Source organism: Macrosteles quadrilineatus, unplaced genomic scaffold, assembly GCF_028750875.1.
Source record: "Macrosteles quadrilineatus isolate MER2022 unplaced genomic scaffold, UCM_ALF_1.0 Scaffold_1__1_contigs__length_201487025, whole genome shotgun sequence".
In the NCBI taxonomy this organism is placed as follows: Eukaryota; Metazoa; Arthropoda; class Insecta; order Hemiptera; family Cicadellidae; genus Macrosteles; species Macrosteles quadrilineatus.
In genome coordinates this window covers 97,012,027-97,038,733 of record NW_026542594.1, presented here as the reverse complement: position 1 = coordinate 97,038,733, position 26,707 = coordinate 97,012,027, and the positions used below count along the sequence as shown (strand labels likewise).

Below are 26,707 nucleotides of genomic sequence, written 5' to 3'. Positions count from 1 at the left end.
AAACTGTTATAATCCCAAATATTTAACGCACATCGGTTGCGTTACAAATATTATGCAATGCAATGAACGTAAATATTATGCAGAAATTGTCCACTAGAATTGAAAAAACTACGGGGAAACTCCAATAACAAACCGTTATCGAAAGAGCTGATCGGGCCGCTCTTATATCTTGCCCATTCGTACAGAGAACAATAGGCGAGCGGAACAATAGTGAACTAACAGGTCAATTATCCTTCTTAAAGCAGAACAATCCTTACAGAATTTTCGGAATTAAATCGAAAGGCGGTGTTATTTCCTGCTTAAATAATTTTAATCGGATAACAATAAATTATCAGAGGAAATGTATAAACACTGGTATAAATAAATGCGAGGTATAAACGGTTATGCTCGAATTCAATTCAATTCCAATAAATATCCTGTTATTTTACTACACAAACGTAGTTGGTTAACTGGGTGGACAACTGATCATTAGGTCTGCTTTTCTGGCCCTTTCAGTGTTGCCACCATGGACCTGTGAAAATTCCCCATCTGACTAAGAAAAAATCCCCATTTTATCCCCAGCTAAAGCAAAAATCCTCCAATAATCCACCAGTCATAAAAATCTATAGAAAGTCCCCAATTTTCCTCCATCCATCCTCCAAATTCTACAAAAATCCCATTTATCTACCAAATATCCCAAATTCATACCTATCTTTGCCATAGTGTGTGGGTAAAAATTCACTCTCCGTGAATATATTATGCTATAACATGCATACATTATTTATTCACTCCATATAAAATGTTCTGACGAGGAAAAATCCCCATTTTATACCCAGGACCCCAGCTAAAGCAAAAATCCTCCGACAATAATCCGCCAATCCATAAAAATCTAAAGAAAATCCCCAACTCTCCTCCATCCAACCGTCAAATTCTACAAAAATCCCCTTTTAACTACCGGTACCATGGTACCAATGATTATAATATATTATTTTAACGTAGATACATTTACTCACTCCCAATGAAATGTATAGTAACTACTACAGTTCTATAATAAAAGTAGGTACAAAGGATTGGGACTGATAACATTTTAAGATTTCCTTCTTAAATGATTCCCCTCAGTTAAAGGTTGTTCTATTGATCACTGACTTTCTACTCCTCATTCTTAGTTTTATATCATACATTTATAATAGCCTATATTACAAAATGAGTCATGTATATTCCCACGAAATGTCTGAACAATTGATAACAAACTGTTGGCATCATCTATTCTGTCATTCCGCGGTTTTATTTGTCTGAAATCCTTTTTTTTACTATATTAACCTTATTCCTGACTCAAAATCATAATTCTCCAATAAATTCGATAACATCCCAGTAATCCGCCAAAAATCCTCCACCAGACACAATCTGCCAAAAATATCCCCAAGGCTTAGAAAAATCCCCAAGACTGCAAGTTATGCTCACAGCTGGTGCCACGGTCACGGGAGATGATTACCGAAGTCGCCGAGACGGCAAGTTACGCTCACAGATGTTGTCACAGTCGCGGGAGACAATTGCCGATGTCATGGAGACTGAAGGTTATGCTCCTCACGATATCCGACCTTTTGGATGTTTATATCCGACCATGACGAGACCGGGCCATAATCGTATATGAGGGGAGTACTGTATATTGAATATATAATACCACATAGTGTTATGTATTCAATGCTAATACGAATGTCATTAAAAAATCTTAGAGAAATTACAAGAAAACATATGATTCGGTAAAATAAAACATGTTCAGCAAGCAGTTTGTGTGGGCGACGCCGGCGTGGTGCGTTGGGGTGACTCGCACGTGACATAGCTGTGCAAACTGGACGAGTTTACGCCTCCCGATGCCCCCTCTTTTACCCTCTTTTATACGCCTTGGACCCTTGGATAAAACATACTCCCTTAGTAGATTTCTCATCCTTATAGATCAGCTGAAGACAATTTTATTGTTAGTTCCGTCCGGTGCACTGAAGAGGTTGTGTTTTGTTTACAATTTGTTTCTATTTATTTCAGTAATTTAAAACCTTGTTTGGCTAAATAAAACAATCTAATAATAAATAATAACTTGTCCCCAAGTTATATAACCAAACAAAAAAGCACAAATCATTAAATTAAACCTTAAAAATGGTAATAAAATTTTGTCAACACTAGCGACCAGTTTTACTAATATGAACTAGACACAAAAAACGAGCTTCAAAATTTACAATGAGATGAGAAGTCTACTTGTTATTGGTTAGTCTAGGGCAGAGAAGGATTTATAAATATTTCCCCCCTAGGCACTATCCTTATATCGCCCCCCTTCATAGTATGTTTAGGACCAGTTCAGGACCAAGTCAAGAGCTGCAAAACCCTTTCGGCCCGTGGTACGAACGCCATTTTTCACCACACTGTACAAAAATTGAGGGTCTTAAGTTGTCATTTTAAATTTCACACCATAAAAAATGCATATTAACAGTTAACACAACTACAACTTTAAGGTTATGTGAAGGAATAATCTAGAGGAACCAGCAAAAATATACTAATAAAAAGGCAGCGATGACATAAAATGCATAGGCCTATGGATATTGCTTGTATATTTTATTTTATATACATTGATGTTTTAAGTAAGTAAGCGAACAACTGGTTTTGTGACCCTAGGGCCGTAAAAACCAAATCGGTCCCCAATGACGATGACAGCTGCCATTTCGGTCCTGGACAGCAATAGCTTCCAGCCTCTAATTAGCGTTTTGTAAAACGGCTAAAAACTTCTTTGTATGGTGAAATTTATTATTTTTTAAATATAAACTAAGTCTAACCCATTTAGAGTGTTCATAAAATAACACTGCAAGTTATTTTTTATATTTTAATTACAGTTGAAAAGGTCTACCATGCCACAAACATTAAAATACGTAATATTGAAATACAGTACTTGAGTTGAATATAAGAAATAACGACTTCGAAATTATATATTTACACATAAATATCTTTGTAAAGTCTTCATTCTGAGTCCTTACAATGGTTTCCTCCTACTTTTAACCATTGCAAACTCATCTATCTCATCATTGCCCTTTGACTGTCGTTTTCTGTCACCACCGTGCCGTCGTGGTCGCACCTACAGTCAGCGGACCATGGCAGCGGCGGCGCCCATAAGCGGCTAGGCGGCAGCCGTAAGCGGCGCACTCGTAAGCGGCAGGAAATGTAAGTGGCGGCACTCGTAAGCAGCGCACTCGTAAGCGGCGGCACTAGTAAGTGGCCGCAAATGTGAGTGGCGGCATTCGTAAGCGGCGGGAAAAACGTAAGGGGCGGCACTCGTAAGCGGCGGCACTCGTAAGCGACGGAAAAACGTAAGGGGCGGCACTCGTAAGTGGTGGCACTCGTAAGCGGCGGTACTTGTAAGCAGCGGGAAAAACGTAAAGCTGGGTTTTCCTAGGCGCGGAAGTGGAGAGCGGAGAGAGGAACGCGGAGAGCGGAATAGAGATTAACATGGCATTCCGCTCCGCTTCTAGGAAAACAGTAACATTAAATTACCTAAGACAAGTGGAGTCCGCTCTCCGCGTTCCTCTCTTCGCTCTTCACTTCCGCGCCTAGGAAAACCCGGCTTAAGAGACGGCACTCGTAAGCGGCAGCACACGTAAACGGCAGCACCCGTAAGTGGCGGCACTCATAAGCGGCGGCACCGGTCAAGGGCCTGCCGCCCCTGACGGGTGCCGCTCCTAGGCATTGGCCTAGTGTGCCTAGTGGGAAATCCGTCCCTGGTCTAGGGTTGTATGATGTAACCACGAAGATCCGAAGTGGCAACATCTGACTATGGGAACAGAGCTTTATAGTTAAAAAAAAACTGTTTTCCCCATTTTTGACCCAACACCCAACATAAAAAGTTGCAATCTTTCTTAGAGCTTAAAAACCCGAACAGCTTAGCATACCAAAGCTAATAATTATGGAAAAAATACTTAAACTTTTATATAATACTAGCTGTACCCACGGGCTTTGCCCCGTTTAACTTCGTAAGTATTAATAATAAATTAAAAATGAGTATCTCCACTAAGCCTTTGGTTATATTGGCTCTATTCATGAAAAAAATCTGCTCAATTGGTCAAGTCGTCTTCCTTTCCTAATGTGGTTTTATGTCAATGCTCGTTAATTTTCAAGATGAGCTCATTCGCATGGCTCAATCACGTCCTGATTGAAGTTCGTTTGCTACGCTTACTCACCTTTAGGTCGCTGCGCTCACTTGCCTTCAGGTTAGCTCGTTCGCTACGCTAACTCGCCTCCAGGTTGAAGTTATTTCACTACGCTCACTCACCTTTTGGTTGCAAGCTGTTGTCATGAATGTAAAAAAATAATAGTGCTGCACCCTGTTGGTAAACCTATTAACTCTTTAATGCTATTGAACATCACAGAATCAACTTTTTTAGTTGAACCAGCTGTTTAGACTCTTTAATTCCATTTAAATATGAGTACTCATAAGGTTAACATGGGAAACTCCAGAGCCACTGGGGCGGAGTCCGAAAGCCCGATCAGAATAAAAACTACTTAGTTTTCCTATTTAATGCCCAAAGAATCGGTGTACCGAATTCCAGCCTCCTAGGTAAATGGGAAGTGGGAGAATTAGTGATGAGTGAGTGAGTGAGTGAGTCAGTGAGGGCTTTGCCTTTTATAAGTATAGAAGATTTATGGAGAATAATTAAACTGTTGTAGTTGGCTTGTTTATGGATATGTATTTTGATTAAATTTATCAAGTATATTTATTTTACAATTAACTATTAATATTTCACAAAAAAAACCAAACATAATGCCATTTAAATTGGGGAAAATTCATCTCCTAAACCTTCCTCAGAAAATTCAGTCACTACTATCATAGATCTTAGCTTAGTGTGTGTGCTGCACCCAACATGTGTAGGTCAAACATCCGTGTTCTGAGTGGCTTGCGCCGCGAAACTTGGTTTGCGTGCGTTGTGCCACAAGCGTCTCAGCATACACCCGGCCTAAGGTTTCAAATTGCTGTCTCTAATGAAGCATGTAATATTAATACCTAACTTATTTAAATGTAAGGATATGAATAGTGTATTTCATTACTAGGACCGAAAGTGGCATTTTCCGACGCGCACTCAACACAGGAAAACCAAATTTCACGTGCGAGGCAAAGCCGAGCATGTGAGAGTTATTTTCACGTCCGAGACGAAGCAGCAAGAGTCGGAAAATAGCTTTCAGTACGAGTTATGAACGATACTTTTCATCACGAAGCAAAAATACACACATACAGAATAACATATCTCAGTAGTATTAAAATAGTTTAAGACCACTCTTTATCATTGAAAATGCACTCCACAAAGTACATGGTTTCATAATTGTAGATTTTTAGATGAATATAAATACTTCGTCACTTACTTGAACTGACTTATCATTTTGTAATTTTTACCAGTTTCTAATCTTTCTGTATTCCTCTTCTTATCTTACCCGTGATTTAGTTCGTTAGGTGATAAGTTACCTCTGAAGCTGTTTTCATCAAATCATCAGTAATGTTAGACATACTTTGAGCAATTTCAAACATGCACAAACATAAAAACACAGCAAAACAAACTAATGCCTGTTTCTGTGTACATTTAGATTGTCCAACAATAAAATCAGCTGATTTAAATCATAAAAGCAATCCTAACAAAACAAAACACTAGCGCGCATAGTGGATGAATAAAGAACTAATCGAGAGCGAGGGAAAGTAAATTTAGAACGAGTAAAAATCAGGTGATCGATTTTCCCTCGCCCTGAATAAGAGCTTGGGAAACGACTACTTTCATTGAAGTCGGCGTTGTTATCGAAACGTTACAGAGTCATGAAAAACCCTTCTGTTACTATGTTAAAATCAAATGAAATAATGTTTTATCTATTCAATTTGTTAGCAGGATGTTTCCAAACAAAAACAAATTTACCACATGGGCCTGTGTGTGATTTTAAGTCAAATCTGACTGTATGTGAGTAAGCTCTGATACTAAGATCCGCAGGGTTGCATTTTGTTTTTCATTGCTTTGTAAACAATTTAGACATAGAGTCTTTTCTTTTAATATCTATTTTTACAGCGATTATTTTTAGCAATCTTACATTTAGCCCGAATTAATTGGATTCATGTCTATATAGTAACTAATGGACAATAAAGCCCTGTGTATGGATTCACTGATAAAGTTTCTTGAGTTTTACTTCTAATTTTCTATTTGTGTAGGTAAGATGTCTAGAAGCATGCTTGAACTTGTTGAAAGATGGTTTAGCCACTCTGTCAAGAGCTTCCTCTCAAGAAGTTGTCTCTGAAGTAATACGGGATCCAAGGGCAAGCACCTACTTTGATTGTAAGTTTAAATATTTACCTAATATTTTCAGATGCTTACATTACTAATGTTCAGTCAAGTTGTCTTTGTGTTTTACCATTTAGGGAATAAGCTATTTTTTCTCAGCTGTAAGAGTTTCAACAAAAATTTCCCATATCATTTTAAATTGTCCCTTTGCCATCCCTTTGTTCACAAATCTGTTTGATCCCAACCTTTTCATTCTCGTACTCAACTGTAGGCCTACTAATGGAATCCTGAACAACCACAGATTCACTCTGAGCTGGTACCGCGAAGTGTGGGAAAAAGGATAAAAGGAGTAGCGGATGTTTCACTCTGCGTTATGTCTTTACTGTCACTAGAACACTGTTTATCTGACGACTTGTTCTTTTTTAAAAAATAACACGACAGCTTCGGTGTTATCTTCAGTTCATTTAGTTCTGCACATTCTTTCTCTCGCCTTCGTTTGCGGTATTCCGCACCACTATACTTCTTTGACATTGTTAGGTAAGCCTATCTGTACGTTCAAATAACTTAATCTAATCACAATATGAAAACGAAAACATGACTGCCTGCTATGTAAATTGAGCAAAAAAGAAATATATCTTAACTTAATACTACTATGTGAATAAATTTACAGCGGGCCGGCCATACACAGCAGCAGTTAAGGCACGATACAGATAAGTTAATACTACCTATGCCGAGATAGGTAACCCAGCCTACAGTTGGAACTTTCCCTAGGCTACGCATAGAAGAGGATCAAATGAACTTAAGTTATTTGTCTTTTAGGGTGATTATGTGCCCATACTTATCAAAAGTGTGAGGTTGAACCAAAACAAACATAACTTAGGCTACTGTCGTACTCACAGAGCATAGGCCTACAAAATCTTAATCGAAAAATAGACTTTCTAGTTCTATGCTACCTACTTAAGTTACTTTTATTTTTAGATAGATAAGTTTTACTGTAAATGGTATAAGAAAAGCAATGCCTAGTTCCAAATCAACTCTAGGCCTAAGTTAAGTTAACGATAAGTTCTTAATTGAAGGGTTGAGTGGATGAAGGGGGCAAGTAACAATTTTGTAAAAATTGAGTTTGATGCATGGATGAAGGGTGTAAGTGATGCTCATTTAGTGCACTGACTCTCATAGTCCTAAGTATAATAACAGCTGAGTTATTTGTTTTAACTTAGGGGTTAAGTACAGGAAATGCACCCAAATGGAGTGTATAAAGGTGGTAAGTGCTTCACTTGCCCCTTTCATCCACTTTAAGTTTCACTTACACCCTTCATCCATAACTCTTTGTGCTTCACTTGCCCCCTTCATCCACGTAAAGTTTCACTTACACCCTTCATCCATAACTCTTTGTGCTTCACTTGCCCCCTTCGTCCATGTAAAGTTTCACTTACCTCCTTCATCCATAACTCTTTGTGCTTCACTTGCCCCCTTCGTCCATGTAAAGTTTCACTTACCTCCTTCATCCATAACTCTTTGCACACTTGTCCCCTGCACTCACCCCCTTATTGTTAGGTAATAGAAACGTACGTACTGCAGCTAACATCATATCCAAATCAGCTGACAATGAAAATTACCTTGAACATTTCATATTTGCATTTTAGTGCGTTTTAAAAATGTATCGGACCGTATTGGACCCACTTAGTACAACGAGTTGTTAGCTATTCTTTATAGGTAACTGCTTCCAAGAAGTAAAAGATTGTACATGAAAAAGAAATATTTCTTAGAAAAATTGCAGAGACAAGACTGATAAGCATCTAATAAAATACAGTTATTACTTACACATTTAAAAAATATTTAGTATTTTTAATTTTGTGGTACGGTATTTATTTTGCATAGCCGGCTTTTAGTTACTATTTTTTGGACAAAATTACAAGTCAGCACATAAAGTCTATGATTAAGACTTTAAGTAAGTTTACTTGTTACATTCAAGTGTATTTTGGTGCCACAACCTTATTTAATGTATACCTACTTTTTATTATAACATGTTGAAAAAAATTATTTTTTTTTTTACCAAAATTAATTTATTTTAATCGTTTACATCACTTAACTCCTTCTTCCACTACAAAACAATTTGTTTTAAGTGTATAAAGGAGGTAATTAATAGAAAAGTTAAAATTTTAATAGGAAGGAACATTTCAATTTTTATTAAGTTTTGCGCACAAAATTTTACTTCTCTGTCCTTCCTAATAGCGTTTTAAGAATGAAAAAAAATTTTAAAAATTAAAAAGTTATAACCTGCAAACTTTAGGTCCATTTATCACAAAAGCAACAAAATGTTACTTACCCCCTTCATACACTCACCCCTTCAATTGTTAGGCCTACAGTGTTTTAAATTAACTTATAGGCTAAGTGGTTATTTTGAAAATAACGAACTAACTTATCCGATCTATATTATATTAGAAAATTATAATAACAAAAACAAGGATACAGACCTAACCTCACGCTGATACTAACACACACGAACACAAGTCTGACGACTTTCCCATGCCCAACGATTTTGAAGAGAAGCACTGTTTGAAAAGATGATTCACTATCACTTACTCACTACACACTGCCAAACTTACACTGAACACCAACGTGAACACTTTAGCGCCTAAACTAAAAATAAATTGCATAAACTAGGAAGGAGATTTAGCGTAAACAAAGTAAAGTAGCTATGACCTGAAATTCAAACTGGCAAAAGTGAAAGTGGCATGGCGACCGTAACTACAGTAGTCAATGGTAATACCAACAACAAAACAACAGAACATGACGTCTTGGAAGAACGGGGGGGGAGGAGCCAGACACTGCGGCAAATCCCCTCGAGAGCATTCGGACACGATTCGGCCATCATCGGCTCTACCCCACTACCCCCACCACTCACTTAGGTCACTCGGGTCATACCTACCCCCTCCCGTTCACCATCCTTCCGGGCTACCACGCTTGCCAACAACATTTAAAAAATGGCGCCGCCCCCTAATGCTTGCCGCCCTGAAGCAGCTGTTCCAATTGCTCCATTGTCGCTACGCCACTGTGTGACACCATTCTTATTATTTGCACATCATCAATGTTCTTGTGTTTTGGAATACTCAACGTTTTTGGAGGTGAATCAACATTAAGCTTGCAGTATTATTGTTTTAAAGTCCAAATAGTAACATATTTTAGAACCAAAGTAATTACGATATTTTCCCCACTACACTGTTTTAATAGACTTTCCACGTATGATATTTGTCCGCTAAGTAATGGAAGTTAATAAGCCTAAAACATTCATAGATCTTCGTACTTAATTTTGACTACATCGGTTTAACATTTGGATGGTAATGGATGTGATATAGTTGCTAGACAGACAGACTGACTCTCACCACCACGTTTTATAATACTGTAGTATAGGTACATATTTTTTAATGAGAAAGGATCAGGTTTGGTCTCTGGGGACATTGAAACGAAAAAGTAAATCGATCACGGGTATAGGTCCTAACCATGAGCCCAGATGGTAATAGCTTATTATGAAATTGGCTGATAACATAATAACCGAACTAAACGAACACTCTGCCCCCCTCCATGTTCGGTCATTTCACTTTCTCTTTTTTGTCTGAGCACATTTTGCTGTTTATTTGCTTTGGCCGTTTTGTGTAATCGTTATTTCAAGCTCGTTCACTAGTTTCAAAGTGTTAGGTGGATGTATTCTACCGTACTTAATAGCTTAAATTTTAATTTTTATGTGAGGTGAATCCAATTTATTTATTTGTTGATCAAAAATCATACTTTCTTAATTCCAATTAAATATTTGATTATAAATTCTTACAACATGATAGGTTTGATTATGCAAATTTGTATTTAAGTTATTCCCACCGGTGTTTTAAATTTTATAAGATAGCAAAATCGATACATATCTACACAAAATATTTTGTATCAATCAAATTCACTAACCACTAAAATATTATGATAAATACTTGGATACTAGTCTCTGCTTAATATCTCAGATTCTTTAGTGAAGTAGTTAAACAATGATCAGTCGCGCTTCGCTTCTAACAACACAAATCTGAGGCGAGCGGGGAGCAGATGTGCAGTTCCGGCAAGTCACGTCATGGCTTAGCTGTCGGCTGTCTGTACATTGCGTTATTACAGCAGACAGCACTATGTTTTTATCGCCCGCCACACTGTGGCAGCACCTACTGGTCAAGAACGTCAGCACAATCATCGCCCCTTCCCGCCAGAGTGTGCTGATTGCTTGTTCACATCCAAATGTATGGAGTCTTCAATCTATAGTGTTATATAGTCAATGGTTCAACCAATTATCTTATTAATAGGGTTTTGTGGTAATTGTAGAAAAATTACATTGTTTACTTGTTTTAAATTGTATTTTTAGGTTTTTCTTAACGACGTTGAACTGCTTTAGATGAGGTTGGATAAGGTCTTCAAATATAGGTGTTTTTTTTACAAAGAGATACCTTTATTGGACATTTTTATTTAAGATAGGAAATATTTACTCTAATTTTGTACTATCTAATTTTTTATTAATATTTTTAATTACTACCACAAATTCTTAGGGGTTTCGCCCAATTGTAACGATTACTTATATTTTCTTTTATCATTGACTTTGTATAGTGTAGATGACTGAGCTACACTTTGCATCCTTTTGTAAAATCTGAAGATTTTATGAATGGCTACACTTAAGTGCCATGATGTTTAAAAATTTTGTGAAAGTATTTTGCTACGCAGCTGCTTAAATTAAACCAAAGGGAATACTATCAAACTGAGATGTACCATTTACTATTAAAATACTCAATGCAACCAAAACGTCTTATTGTGAAATTAGTCTTAGCTTCAGTGGCAATAGATTGATTTGGGTAAACATATCTATTTTGTATTACATTAATACCAACTAACATGTTTGTTACTTCACAGTGTACCCTGAGGCAACATTATTTAGAGATATAGCTTGGTTTTTCAAGAGCAGTAAATACGCTTTTAAGTAAGCATAACGTTTCAAAGTTTTATCACACAGTTTCACACGTACATTAGAGTTACTCATATTGTACTGAGTAGCCTATGACAAAAGCAGTACAAATGAAAATTGTTTCTAAAATCAATTAGTCATCTTTAACTGTTACTTATGAAAGTCTTAAAGAACCTAACTTTTCCGTTCTGCGGTCCCTCCTTGTTGCAAGGCACTCGTATTGCGGTTAGTTTTAACTTGTGACAAATAACCTAACAAAATGTGTTAAATGAAGTATAATTTTATTGGTGATGACTTAAAAAAAATATCTTAAACTGCCTAGGTTTACTGGAAGTGCATAGAGTGAGTGAGCGTATCATCAGCAACATGGAAGGCAGTGTATGTGGTGCAACAAAAGCTGAGCTTTGTCAAATTTGGGAACAACTTAGACCATATTTTGCTCACACAGAGCATAATCATGTATGTACCTTATTATAATGTTTTTATATACTTTTCAGTATAATATACAATACAAAGTCCTTAGCATTGTGTATATTGCCAGTTGCTAGTATTTTGTTAAGGTTGAACCTACGACCATTTTTTAAAGTAGCCGTTTCAGTACAGTTCTTAGAATTGAAAAGTTTTCATGGCAGCATTGTTTACTTTCATAACAGTATAGTTTTACTCATAACAACACGGGTTACGGACCAATGAGGTACAAGGATTGAGAGAGAAGAAGTAAAATTGGAATGATTTGAACTTCAACTAATCAGCTGTTCAGGCCAATTTAATTTTTGAGTGGTTCAATTAGTGTTTGGTACAATGTTTCGTTGCATCACTGTCAGTGGCAATGAGAGTTATAAACGAAAACATAACCTCTCTTAGAAGTTAATGAGAAGCAGTTTTTAGTATTTAAAACACTGTCATAGGTAAAGTAGTGTACGCAACTCGCGTAAATAGTGTTAACAACACTCGTAGAAGTTTTTAAGGCACTCGCCAAAGCTCGTACCTTTAATTTTCTACTCCTGTCGTTAACACTATCTTTAAGCAATCGTTGCGTAAACTACTATAACCAAACTTGACTATTCTATTACTTTAATTTTTGTTGTTCCAGTTTTAAGAACTTGAATTATATTAGATTTACTTTTTTAACCGACTTCCCCACTACCAACAAAAGGAGGAGGTTCTCAATTTGTCTGTGGTGATGTTTTTTTTTCTTTGTATGTTCACCAATTTCTCTGGGATTCTTTTACCGATCAGCGTGGTTCCACCACCAAAATAACCAGGAGAGTTTCTATTTGGTACCATATATAGCATTATGTTTAAGAAAAATACTTGTTTGGTGAAAAATGCTGAAAACCTCAAATATTCAACATTTATTTTGTTTATTTTTGCAGAGAAGGCAATAAATAATAATAGCATTCCTACAGCTGTTAGTTAAAACCATTTAAGGGGAGGGTACACTGAAAATTCTAAAATCCTATTTATATAATTATATTTTGTTTACTTCTTTTCTTTATGTACATATAACCTATTTCATTAAATATAACCGGTTTTTGGCCTGATTTACACGCCCCTCCCCCCCACCACCCCTCTTTTTAGAAATTTTGTAAAGGTTTACGGTAAACGCTAAGGTTCCTAACCTATAGCGTGTAGACACATTTTTAAAGTGTTATTTTGAAGTATATGATATAGACTACAACTTTATGTATTCATAAGAAAATATGTCTCCTGTGGAGTTTTCTGGAAAAGTTTAAATTTCGAGAAATTTTAAAATTATATTTTTATTACAATTAATTTTATTTTTTCACCAACTACTAAAGATATTTGTAAATCCATACATAAATTTGTAGCTGTATATGTTTAGAACAATCATGCAAAATTGTATTGTTGTATCTGCAAAACTTTTTTAGTTTTAGCATTTTTAGTTCTTAAAAACATGAAAATTTCAATTTTCGAGAATCGCAAGTCTAGGCTGGGCCTAGGGTCAGCCAGAACCTGAGGTGGTGGATCAGTTTTCTTCCATCTACAAGAGATTGACTTTTTATTTTTGGATGATAATTTACCTTTTCTAGGCATTATTACTCACTTTTATTATCTGTAATGAAAATAATAAACCAAAACTACTTTTATAATCACTAACAAACATATAAGGTTAGGTTTCACTCACAACAACAAACATTTGAAGATGACACAAGGTTTCTGTTTGTTATTTATTCAAACAGCTGTTTTTGCTGAGATTGGCTGACAGTGTACAATAAATATCAAAGACAACAAGACAAAAACACCAAAATACAAAATTTATCTCAGCTATAATTTACATAACTATAAAAAAACATAGTTTTGGTAAAAACACAGCGAAATGCTGACCAAAATTTGCCCAAAATTTGCGTGTAAGCATTATTTTAAAAATTATTATTATATATAAATATATAAATTTTTGCAACAAAATTATGTTTGTCTGATTCAGAAAGACCTCAAAAATAATTAGGGACCAAAAAAATATTTTCCATATTTTAGCAGTTTTTGACCAATTTTCAGTGTACCCTCCCCTTAAATGAAGCTACAGACAGTTTCTTCATGAAACAGTTGCTTCATATTGATTAATAAACTATTTCTTGCCATGGAGCCTAAATAAGAAACATTGAAAAAATACATTTTGTTTTGGTTACTATAAAAAAGGTATTTCAACATAAGATATATATATTCGACATAAGAGGTGTGAGATTGCATAATCCCCAATCGTCTTAAAAGTGTTAAATATTTTAATTACTAAACATGCATTTGAAGATGTCAAGATGTGGAATGTTTATTAATATTCTTCACTGTCAATAATATTATGCCTGCTTCGGAAATGGGAAGCTGATTTGCAATTTCTGTGGCACTTTTGATTGTTTCAAACAGTTTTGCTTATCAAAAACCTTCAAGTAATTAATATATAACAAATCATACAGTCACTAAAAATCATGAAATAATTTATTTTTGTAAAAAAATACAACCGACTTCAAATGCTCTAAAAAGAATGAAATTATTTCAATAAAGTAAACTTTTGTATTAGTCAAGCTCACGTATTTCAAGTCGGCGCGGCTCTAACTGCAAAAATATGAATAAAATAAAAGATATTGAGAGTGTATTTAGAAAATCAATAAATTGTAGCTGGATAACATAAATATATAAAAAAACATACTGAACTGTTTTGTTTAGGGGAGAGTTGTCTAAAATGGGGACACTAGGCAATATGGGGACATTCCGGTACTGCTAAACTAGTGCTGCTATCAGCTGATCTTTGACGAACTATTGCGAACTAACCATCTCACTCTACTTTGAGCTAGTTACCGTTGATATACTGACTATAAGTTTCATGTTGCACACTTTTAAATATTTGACGATTTATTCTTTGGATTTTTGTTCGTGTCTCAACTGTGTTTTTACGTACCCAACATAGAGAGTTAAAAAAAGTAAGTGTTTGATCACTATCTTTAGTTATTAGGCTACTATTTGTCGTTTCTTCTATCCAAAAATCTCAAAGTGGAGGCTAGGTACGCCATGTTTGTTTTATTAAAGTGGCGGGTCAAACGGGGACGTACATGGTAGGACAAAATGGGGACGTCCCCGTTTTATAAGAATGTCCCCATTTTGGACAGATTGTAGGATAATAACCTATACACATTAAACACTTTTGGCATTAACCAGTGTTTTACTAGTTTATACGTTTTATAAATTTCTAACTTATATGCTTAAGGATATAAATATGGTAAAGTTTAATTAAAAAAACTTCAACTCCATAAATATGTTAAAATATCTATTAAGTTGAGAAATTCCTAGTTTTTATTTTCTATAACAATCTTTCTAACATGTTTAGTCACTTTAAAAGGTAATATGATGAGTTTGATGTGTTTTGTATTCAATAAAAATGCTTTTTCATTAAAAAAACTAAATTTTGTGTAGTAGAAGTCATTATAGTTTCATATATATGAACAGTCATTTATTAGTAACAGAAGAGTTATTATGTTTTGCGGGGTGGCTGCACTGTGCACTGGGCCCTGAAGTGGGATGATTCGTCACGGCTCCTTCTTCTATGTTCACCAACGATAGTAAGTGGTTCTCTCTTAATTACTGTCCACTTTTCTTGTGTTCTAACGTAACGGTTAGGTTACGACATTTTGGCGCAGTCGGTAATAAACCTTTTTATCATAGTTAGGGTAGTACGCGATAACAGTTGTTGTTTTAGTGCGTATTATAGTTGAGATGATTAAAAATGGCGAGTATTAGTGTTGGCAGGATTTCTGAATTTAATCCAAGTGAGGAGGACATTGTGCCCTATTTGTTGCGCCTGAAACATTTTTTCAAAGCGAACAATGTCAAGAAGGAAAACGAGGTGTCGGTTTTAATTACAGTTATTGGTCCCAGGGTTTTATCGGTCCTATCCGATTTATTATCACCGGTAGAGGTAGATTCTAAGACCTATGATGAACTTGCAGCGTTGTTGAAATTACATTATGCGCCCAAGAAGTTGGTTGTGGCGGAGCGATATGTATTCTACTCTCGTGTGCAAAAGCCGGGCGAAAGCATAGCGGAGTTTGTGGTTTCAATAAAACATTTGGCTAGTTCGTGCAAATTTGGTACCTTTTTGAAAGACGCTTTGAGAGACAAAGTGATTTCCGGCATTTCTAATGAAACTATCCGGCAGAAATTGTTGTCGGAGGAATTGGACTTTGACGAAGCTTATGCGTCAGCGCTCAGGCTGGAACAGGCCGAATCGCAGTCAAGCCTATTTGTGCAACCTCGTGGGGACATTGCGAAAATCAATGTGAAAAGTCAAAATAGGCCTAAAACTTTCATGCATAGGAGTAGTGAAAATCAAAATTCTAGAAACTCTTGCTGGAGGTGTGGTTCTGCGGGTCATTGGCCTAGTGCGTGTGCGTTCGCCAGTTACAAGTGTCACGGTTGTCAGAAAGTAGGTCATCTCAAGAAAGTGTGTAAAGCCAAGAAATCTTCTAGTTTCCATGGTAAAAAGTCGACACCTAGGATGGGGGTCCATCAAGTGGAGGAAGAGGTAGGCCTAGGCCTAGAAGTTCCAATGGCAGAGATAGGTCTGTACAACCTTAAATCAGGATCAGACAACGGCTATAAGGTAGGCCTAGTGGCTAATGATGTATATTTAGAAATGATTCTAGATACAGGCAGTGCCTTGACTATATGTCCTTCTGAGATATTTTATGAAAAATTTTCTAACCTCAAACTTAGGCCAGCAAATGTGAAACTTACTACTTATTCAGGTCATGATGTACCTGTTCTGGGACAAGTGAATGTCAATGTTAAATATAATAATCAGCAGGCGAGTTTGCCTTTGACAGTAGTTAGTTTAGAAAGTAAGAGTCAGCCGATTCTGTTGGGGCGAAACTGGTTAGGCCAGTTGAGGTTAGATTGGCAAAATGTGTTTTCATGTAAAGCCACTGTGGATCACAGTTCTGATTTGGACATTGCTAAATTGAAGAGTAAATTTAAGTCAGTTTTTCAGCCTGGAACGGGCGAAATTAAGGATGTTAAGGCTCATATTGTCTTAAAGGAGGGGACAGTCCCTAAGTTTTGTAAGGCGAGACCAGTGCCTTTTGCGTTAAGGGAGAAAGTTGAGAGTGAGTTGGACCGCATGGTTCAAGAGGATGTTGCGTACAGAGTTACTAATTCACAGTGGAGCACTCCACTTGTGGTTGTCCCTAAGCCTAATGGTGTTAGGCTTTGTGCCGATTATAAGATTACTCTTAATCAGTGTATTGAAATGGAACATTATCCGCTTCCTCAGGCTCAAGATATTTTTGCAACTCTTGGCGGTTGCTCAGTTTTTAGCTGCCTTGATCTTTCAAATGCGTATCAGCAATTGGCGGTAGCGGATGAATCGCAACATCTGTTGACCCTAGCTACCCATAAGGGTCTGTATCGTTTAAAAAGGCTACCATATGGTTTGTCTTCAGCTCCTGCAATTTTTCAGTCAGCCATCGACCAAATTTTAACAGGTCTTCCAGGAACGGTGGCGTACTTAGATGACGTCTTAGTGGCGGCTCGCTCTAAGGAAGAGGGGCTTGCCCGTCTGGCGCAGGTGCTGCAACGCCTTGATGAGTTTGGTGTTCGAGTAAACCAACAAAAGTGTAAGTTTTTGCAATCTTCAATCGAGTATTTAGGACATGTGATTACTCGAGATGGTCTCCGTCCACAGGAAAGTTTGTTAACTGCGCTGCGTAAAGCGCCTGAGCCTAGTACTAAGGAAGAGTTACGAGCCTATATTGGTCTAATAAATTATTATCATGCATTTATACCTAACCTGTCTGCTAGAATAAGCTGTTTTTATGACTTATTACATAAGGATCATCCATGGGTGTGGTCGGAGGTATGTTCTAAGACTTTTCAGGAGAGTAAATCATGGGTGTTGGACTCAAGTTTGTTAGTTCACTATGATGTTAAAAAGCCCATAGTTCTGACGTGTGATGCGAGTCCCAGAGGGGTGGCGGCTGTTCTATCTCATCTTATCGATGGTCAGGAAAGGCCAATTGCCTTCGCATCGAAAACGCTAAGTTCCAGTGAACGGAATTATTCTCAGTTACATCGGGAGGCTCTGGCTTTGATCTTTGGAGTCAAAAAGTTTCATAAGTATATATATGGAAGACACTGTATTCTACAGACTGATCATCAGCCGTTGACGGCTATTTTTGGCTCTAAAAAGGGCGTTCCTAGTATGGCGGCAGCTAGGCTGCAGAGATGGGCCTTGATTCTATCAGCATATGATTTGGAGGTTAGGTACCGGAAGGGAGTGGATGTCCCTCACGCTGATGCGTTGTCTAGGTTACCCTTAGCAGAAGCGGAACCTATAGAGCTGGATGCTAATTTTGTTTCACATGTAGATATGTGTACAGAAGTGATGAACAATTTCTGTGTTGTCAAGGACATTGCACCTATTACTGCATTGCATATAGGTAAAATGACGGATAAGGATCCGATTCTTTCGAAGGTCCGAGATTTTGTGATGTACGGCTGGACGAGCTCGGTTGAACCGGAACTAGCTATTTTTCTAAGGAAGAAGGACGAGTTGTCCGTGGAACAAGGTTGTTTGCTGTGGGGTTCTCGTGTAGTGATTCCAAAGAAACTGTATTCATCTGTGCTTCAAATGTTGCATGATCAACACCCGGGAGTTACACGCATGAAGATGCTGGCGAGAAGTTATGTCTGGTGGCCAGGCATGGAGAAGTCGATTGAAGACGTGGTGGCCTCTTGTTCTGCGTGTCAGTTAACTAGGAATTCGATACCTAAAGTACCGTTGCAGCAATGGCCTACAACATCAACCCGATGGCAGAGGATACACATTGACTTTGCGGAGGATCCAGAGTCGAGACAGCAACTTTTAGTTTTGATTGACACATACTCTAAATGGTTAGAGGTATTTATCATGAGTTCCATGAATTCTTCCAAGGTTATTGAGAAACTCCGTACCTTGTTTTCATCGTATGGATTGCCTGTCGAACTGGTGTCGGACAACGGAAGATCTTTTACTAGTCAAGAGTTCAAAACCTTTTTGCATAACAACAATGTGAAGTTCACATTAACTCCCCCGTATCATGCGGCTTCAAATGGATCTGCAGAGAGAAGTGTTCAGGAGGTCAAGAAAAACCTTTTGCGTCAAGTGATTGAGGAACATCAGCATTCTCAGCGTACCACTCTTCAAATGAAATTAGATAATTTCTTGTTTGCGTACCGCAACACTCCAAATACAGTTACTGGCTTAACCCCTGCAGAAATGTTCCTGTCTTGGAAGCCTCGTACTCAGTTGGTTATGTTAAAACCCAATCTCCAGTCATCCATTGATCAAAAACACAGGGAACAAAAAGATGCAGCTGATAGGCTTAGGGGAAGAAGTAGATTTTTCTCAGAAGGTCAGGCAGTCTATGTCAAAACTGTCCGAAATGAAAAGATATCTTGGGTTCCTGGCAAAATAATTCTTCAGAGAAGTCCGGTCACCTATCTTGTGAGTGTCATTGGTGGAAAACCCCGATTTTGTCATGCAGACCACTTGAGAGCTCGGTATGCAGAAGAGGAGGAGATTTTTGTATCACCCAAGGATCCCGTTGTATCACCCCAAGTATCCAAGAATTCACCCCCGCCAGAGGATCGACCAACTAGTCCCCAGATGATGTCACCTGCACCTAGGCCTACTACCAGTCCCAGGGAGAGCCTAGGGCAAGCCCAGCCTCAGCCAACTCCTGCGTCGCCGCTAGCACAGTGCAGCCCACCACCCTCGCTGAGGAAGTCTGCACGGACTGTGCGAAAGCCTCACAGGCTGGACTTGTAAAATAATTAATGAATAATGGGAAGAAGAAATTTTTGTTGCATTATATTGAAAGTGAATTTTATTTTATTTTGAGTTAATTTTGAATTTATGGTATTGACTTTTTTTTATGGGGAAGACGAGTGTAGTAGAAGTCATTATAGTTTCATATATATGAACAGTCATTTATTAGTAACAGAAGAGTTATTATGTTTTGCGGGGTGGCTGCACTGTGCACTGGGCCCTGAAGTGGGATGATTCGTCACGGCTCCTTCTTCTATGTTCACCAACGATAGTAAGTGGTTCTCTCTTAATTACTGTCCACTTTTCTTGTGTTCTAACGTAACGGTTAGGTTACGACATTTTGCATGTGCTCTTATGGCGTCCCCATTTTACCAGAAAGGTCGTCTTAAACGGGGACAATGTATGCATTTAAAAAATATATAATTTTATTGTTATATCTAGGGAATAATTGATCAAAAGCTATCAGTTTCTGTTCACACATTAGTTTAGTCTTGTTCTGTCTAAATTTCAAAAGTTTAGCAATATTTGTAAGCGAAATATAATGTGGAAACCACTAGAGTCCCCATTTTAGCCGACCTTCCCCTATATATATCAAAGGAAGTATTTTCTTGTATTTTATGTTTACTTCAGAATGATTGCATAATGAAAATAACACACACAAATGTTCTATATGAATAGGAAAATAATTTATTTTGATATAATGATAGGGAAAAGAAGCTAGTTTAAAGTTAAAACATTACTTTTCCAAGTTAGAAATATGTAAATACATTATAATCTTTTTAAAGATACTCGTTAATACCACTATAAGATTATAACTTTGTATCAAAAATCATCATAGAGCCGCGCCGACTTAAAATACGTGAGTTTGACTAATACAAAAGTTTACTTTATTGAAATTATTTCATTCTTTTACGAGCATTTTAAGTCGGTTGTATTTTTTTACAAAAATAAATTATGTTGTTATCAGAGTTCTTGTATATAAGATGTTAATGTTACACTATGCATTTTTCCACCTTGTGTGATATCTTCAGGGGTCTTGATCACTCATCACCAACACTATATTCTATATTGTTTTTACAAAAATAATTACACTCGCGCGGTCACTAGTATTGCAGTTGAGTCTAATCAAATCAAATAAAAAATCTGACACACCGGCTGATCCTTTTTCTACTTACTCCAGAGCTCACAAATGATAACGTGATAAGTAGTTATAAGGAATTTAATAAGTAGTTATGTTAAACACAAAGGGAAACTAAAACTATTTCACCAAAACATTAGGAACTTAAATAATGGCATCGATCTTTTGCAAATAACTTTAGAGGAAATACATCCTCATATTATTGTTTTATCGGAAATTGACATGAAAGAATGTGAACTAGATAGGTTAAACATTAAAAATTTTACTTTTGATTCTTTCTTTTGCAGAACAAAATTAAAAAATTGAGGTGTCTTGATCTTGAGTCCACCGACGAAGATCTTGAGTCCAGCGGGCCGAAGAGTCAACCGGTGGTTTTTCCTCACCACTTGTTGGATGATTTGTCGGAGGAAAAACAATTTGAATTTTGTGACGCAGTGTATTAGATTCAAAATTATAAATTTGTTGTTATGGGAATGTATAGGTCATACATCTCTTCTGTGGATGTATTTTTAGATAGGTTAAGTGCACTTGTAGATTATTCAGACAACAAATTCATTATTTGGGTAGGAGATTTGAATATCAATGTTTTACCAAGCACAAATCCATATGAAAAAAGAAATTATTGTTAGAAAATATGCTAAAAATCATGCCATGAAATATCTAGTTCATTTTCCAACCAGAGTGAGTTTTGAAACGAAATCAGCTATAGATAATATATTAGTTAAGAAATCACACGTAAATCTCATGTCAGTTACTTGTATTGTCACACTTCTCTCTGATCATGATGGTCAGATGTTGGAATTTGCCTGCTCTGCTGAACTTCAAAAATCAAACAAGTACACTTTTCTTAAGAATGCCGAAATTTTTCAGAATCAAATTTGTTATTATTTAATCAACTCATTAAACATGAATCTTGGCTAGATGTTTTTTTCCCCAAGTTCAGGACAAATATAATACATTTTTTGACATTTTACAATTTTATTTTGTTCAAGAAGCTTTTTTTTAAAAGCTGTTCAAGAAACGAGTGAAAGTGGGTCTATACATATTCTCGACCATTAAAAGTGCTCGATAAATCTCGCACTTGAAACATGATCTCAAATATCTAATGACTCACTTTCTACTCTTGTTATGAAATATACTATTAAAACTGATATAAAACAATTTTTTCTCGTTTATCTGCTACTTGGGAATTGGACCACAGGTGTAGTCTGTAGATCTGTACACATCCACACATACAGACACACCAACACACACAGACATCACTTCAAAAACCACTTTTTTGGGTCCAGATAGCGGCGACCCGTGAGTCTTGACCGGGATTTTTCGGGAAATTTTACTGGGACACGGGCCCGCAATTGTTTGTCACAGCAACACAGGCCCAGCACCTGTTACCTTCGGAGCAATGACCTTCCACTCACCATGCGCTAATCTCTACCTACACTGTGTTGAGCCAGTGCTACCTTAACATATGATTGTTTCCAGCTACCTGAAACTGTGGGAGCACAATGTGGAGTGTGTCACAGCAACACAGGCCCAGCACCTGTTACCTTCGGAGCAATGACCTTCCACTCACCATGCGCTAATCTCTACCTACACTGTGTTGAACCAGTGCTACCTTACAGGGGCGGCGGAAGCAAATTTTTGTTAGGGGGTCAGAAACCTATGGTGGAGGTCCACATCCGGGGGGTCTGGGGGGTAGGGGGGGCCCGGGGGTCCTCCCCCGGGAAAATTTTGAAAAATAAAAGCCTTAAAACGTGTTTTTAGGCTACCTGAAGAACATTTTTCTTCAAGCAGTAACAAAGAAAATTTACAATTTAACAAAGACGCTAATATGTTCATTGTAAAAACATTATAATAAATAATACACATACATCTCAAACAAACATAAAATGAAGTACTGGTGCCCAGATTTTACTAAAGATGTCAGCAATGAGTTGCTGCAGACGACAGAGAAGAGTAAACAAGCTCTAGGCCCTAGGGATTTATGTGTTTGCGTAATTTCGGCAGGCTCTGCCCCTCCCCCTCAAAACTGAATTAATAATAAGTTAAATTAAAATTGGCTGCTTGATTATAGTTAATCACAAAAGTAAGAAGATAGGGTATAACCAAGTAAATGTGTCCACTGGGTATAAATAATGGTTTACACAAAAAACATTACAAACATTGTATTGGCACAACATAAAATTACTAAGAAATACAAAATCTTTTTGATGAATTATTGCTAAAATAAGTAAAATCCCACACGAGAATCTCAAGATATTAGCCTACTACAAGTTTACTAGATTTTTAAACTTCTGCTGATGAAACTTCAGTAGGCCCTAACTTGAACTCCAATCTTTGAAGTTCCCGAAAACTGCACAGCGACTTTCAACTCTATTGACAAACATTCTTGCAATGTGCTTATCATCAATAGATTTAGCAATGTCCCTATGGGCGGATAAGATGGCAAGATGGTTCAATCTCTTCTGCGTCATCGTGGAACGTTTGTCTTTGTACTTATCTTCAGTAACTGTTATTAGGCCTACTTATACTTTTCTTCTTGGGCCGAAAAAATAAACGTATAAAGGACGCAATGCTTTATATCTTTAAATTTTGTATATGAACCCCTGACCCTTGACCCCCCTGACTCTTCCTAAAATTTCAGGGGGGTCAACTGACCCCCCTGACCCCCTGGTTCCGCCGCCACTGCTACCTTAACATATGATTGATTCCAGCTACCTGAAACTGTGGGAGTACAATGTGGAGTGTGTCACAGCAACACAGGCCCAGCACCTGTTACCTTCGGAGCAATGACCTTCCACTCACCATGCGCTAATCTCTACCTACACTGTGTTGAACCAGTGCTACCTTAACATATGATTGTTTCCAGCTACCTGAAACTGTGGGAGCACAATGTGGAGTGTGTCACAGCAACACAGGCCCAGCACCTGTTACCTTCGGAGCAATGACCTTCCACTCACCATGCGCTAATCTCTACCTACATTGTGTTGAACCAGTGCTATCTTAACATATGATTGTTTTCAGCTACCTGAAACTGTGGGAGCACAATGTGGAGTGTGTCACAGCAACACAGGCCCAGCACCTGTTACCTTCGGAGCAATGACCTTCCACTCACCATGCGCTAATCTCTACCTACATTGTGTTGAACCAGTGCTACCTTAACATATGATTGTTTCCAGCTACCTGAAACTGTGGGAGCACAATGTGGAGTGTGTCACAGCAACACAGGCCCAGCACCTGTTACCTTCGGAGCAATGACCTTCCACTCACCATGCGCTAATCTCTACCTACACTGTGTTGAACCAGTGCTACCTTAACATATGATTGTTTCCAGCTACCTGAAACTGTGGGAGCACAATGTGGAGTGTGTTACAGCAACACAGGCCCAGCACCTGTTACCTTCGCAGCAATGACCTTCCACTCACCATGCGCTAATCTTTACCTACACTGTGTTGAACCAGTGCTATCTTAACATATGATTGTTTCCAGCTACCTGAAACTGTGGGAGTACAATGTGGAGTGTGTCACAGCAACACAGGCCCAGCACCTGTTACCTTCGGAGCAATGGCCTTCCACTCACCATGCGCTAATCTTTACCTACACTGTGTTGAGCCAGTGCTACCCAACATCAGCTCAACACCCTTTGTCTCTTGAGCCAAATAACAAATTGTTGTATTACACCTTCCAATAAATAAACAGGGCCAATCTTTTAAAAAATTTACAGTATTGGCAAAACAGTAGTATTTGGTAGAAAGATAGCATACTCTTTATTGTCATTTAGAAAAGTTTTTTATTAAGAGTACTAGACGACTTTCACCCATCGATCTCTATTCCTACAACTGGATCACGCGATATGTGCTGTGTTTCGGTCCGGCCTATAGCCTCTCCCCCCACCACCAAACTTCTGAATGAGATTTTTAATGACGCAAAACTATATCAAAACATCTGTAATTTTATGACGAGTGCAACGGTGAACCCAGCATTTGAATCGAGCAAGTATCAACAAAGATATGATAGCTTTTATTAATGAAAACACTGTTGTCCCACATGAAGTGTATGGCAGCAGCGGCGAGGTCCGTACGTTAGTTGGTGGGGGGAGCGTTCAGCGTTGAACCGATATGAGTGTATTTCTGAAAAGTACAGCACGTGATCCAGTTGTAGTAATATAGATCGATGATTTAACCATCCCAGTGGTAAGCAATATTTATAATTTTCAAAAACTAAAGGGTGTCATAATAAAAGAACATAGGCATACTGTACATTTTTTTTTAGTTTTGAGGTCTGTTTATTTTTTTCCAAATATAGTAATACTAGCAGAGTACCCATCCTTCGTAATGGGTTTATTGCAGTTATGGGAGAGGACATGGTTTAAGAAAATTTGGTTCTCTTAATTTATACGGTATGTTATATAGCACATCTACCATAGCCATAATGTTCTACCATAGATAAAACATAGTCCCTTAGTAGATTTCTCATTCTTATGGAACAGCTGAAGACAATTTTATTGTTAGTTCTGTACGGTTTTCTGTAGAGGTCGTGTTTTGTTTACGATTTGTTTCCCGTTATTACAGCCATTTAAAACCTCGTTTAACCAAATAATACGATTAATCATAAACAATAACCTGTCCCCTAGTTATATAGCCAAACAGTAAAGCACAAATCAAGAAATTAACCCTAAAATAATAGAAACAAAGTTTCGTCGACACTAGCGCCCAAATGTCACGTACATGAACAAGACATGAAAAACGTGCTTCAAAATTTACAATGGGATGAGAAGTCTACTTGTGTTGGTTAGTCTATGGTTCTACCACTGCACCTAAACCATAGAAAAAGGAAAATTCTCATTGTTTACCAAAGGTTTTTGTTGCTAGTTGGTTCAAATTAGCTGTTGTCATAAATGCAAAAAAATAATAGTGCTGCACCTGTTGGTAAACCTATAACTTTTTAATGCCAGTGGCGAAGCCAGGTTTGGAGCGCCCTGGAGCAGGGATGGCCCAAGCCCTTATCGGGGGTCTGAGGGGTATGGAATACCCCCCCAGTTAGGTGGGGGGTCCTTCCATGAAAAAAATTAAAAAACAATAACTGTAAAATAGCATTTTTATACAATCTAGACATAATATAGTTATGCAAGGACACACCATTACAGCAAGCTAGATAAAAATATGTATTGATAATCAGGCCCGCGTTTGCATGTGATGCGCTATGGGCCCAAGAGATAATAGCGCTCCTCTTCACCTACCTGTTAGGAAATGGCTACCTGTGGAGAAATTTGTCTCTTCCTTGCATCTCCAACCAACCTTAAACTTCTTGCGCCCCTGAGCCCATTTATTTAAGCAAGCCTGGCTAACATTACACACAAGAAAGAGATTATTATATTCAACCTTGATTTGTAAACTTTAAAGCTGATTTACTCATTAACTGTTCACTAACAAGTAGAATCTTTCTGGAATTTATAATGGCGATTTCATTTTACAGATTCCAAGTAGGCATAATATTGTCTATTAGTATTTTTTTTTTTTTTTTTAGGTAATAATTTTGAATTTCTGTTGTCCAGTGCCCAGAACATTACTACCATTATTTAACATTTAAGATTTTGCCTTAGGGTGTTATTTATGTCAAAATTAACTTTAAGTTAGTGAATGAGGTAGCCTATGTAAAATTAGACATTTAGCAACGACCTTTTATGTTATTAGGTTTATACTAAGTTCATTAAATTTGGACATTTTTATTACTGTTGTTTAATGTTTTTTTATAGAAGTATTTATTTAATATTGTAAACTATACTTATATGTAGCTGTATTTAAATTATGTTATTAAACTGTTTTTATGTTTTTTTATCTAAATTATTTTCCTCCCTTCTGTTTTAGCGAATTTCCTATATGTAGGGAATACGCTATCACCGTAGGTCTCATGGTAAGACCTGGACCCGGGGCCGATTTACTTTTTTGTTTTGAGGTTCCCAGAGGCCAAAAACACCATCTGTTCAAATTTATATATAT

At 37.3% G+C, this 26,707-nt stretch overlaps 1 protein-coding gene across 2 annotated transcripts in view; it reads left to right on the top strand.

Annotated features, from left to right (window-relative positions):
- The window catches only part of LOC128992637 (synergin gamma-like), a 43,511-nt gene extending 19,840 nt beyond the window's left edge, over positions 1 to 23,671 (top strand). For both annotated transcript variants that reach the window (XM_054416443.1, XM_054416361.1), the window contains 3 exons: positions 6,200 to 6,323; positions 11,576 to 11,712; positions 23,423 to 23,671. In XM_054416443.1, the coding sequence (XP_054272418.1) occupies positions 6,200 to 6,323; positions 11,576 to 11,712; positions 23,423 to 23,560 (399 nt within the window). In that variant the 3' untranslated portion in view covers positions 23,561 to 23,671. The remainder of the gene's footprint in view (positions 1 to 6,199; positions 6,324 to 11,575; positions 11,713 to 23,422) is intronic.
- Positions 23,672 to 26,707: the final 3,036 nt, after the last annotated feature.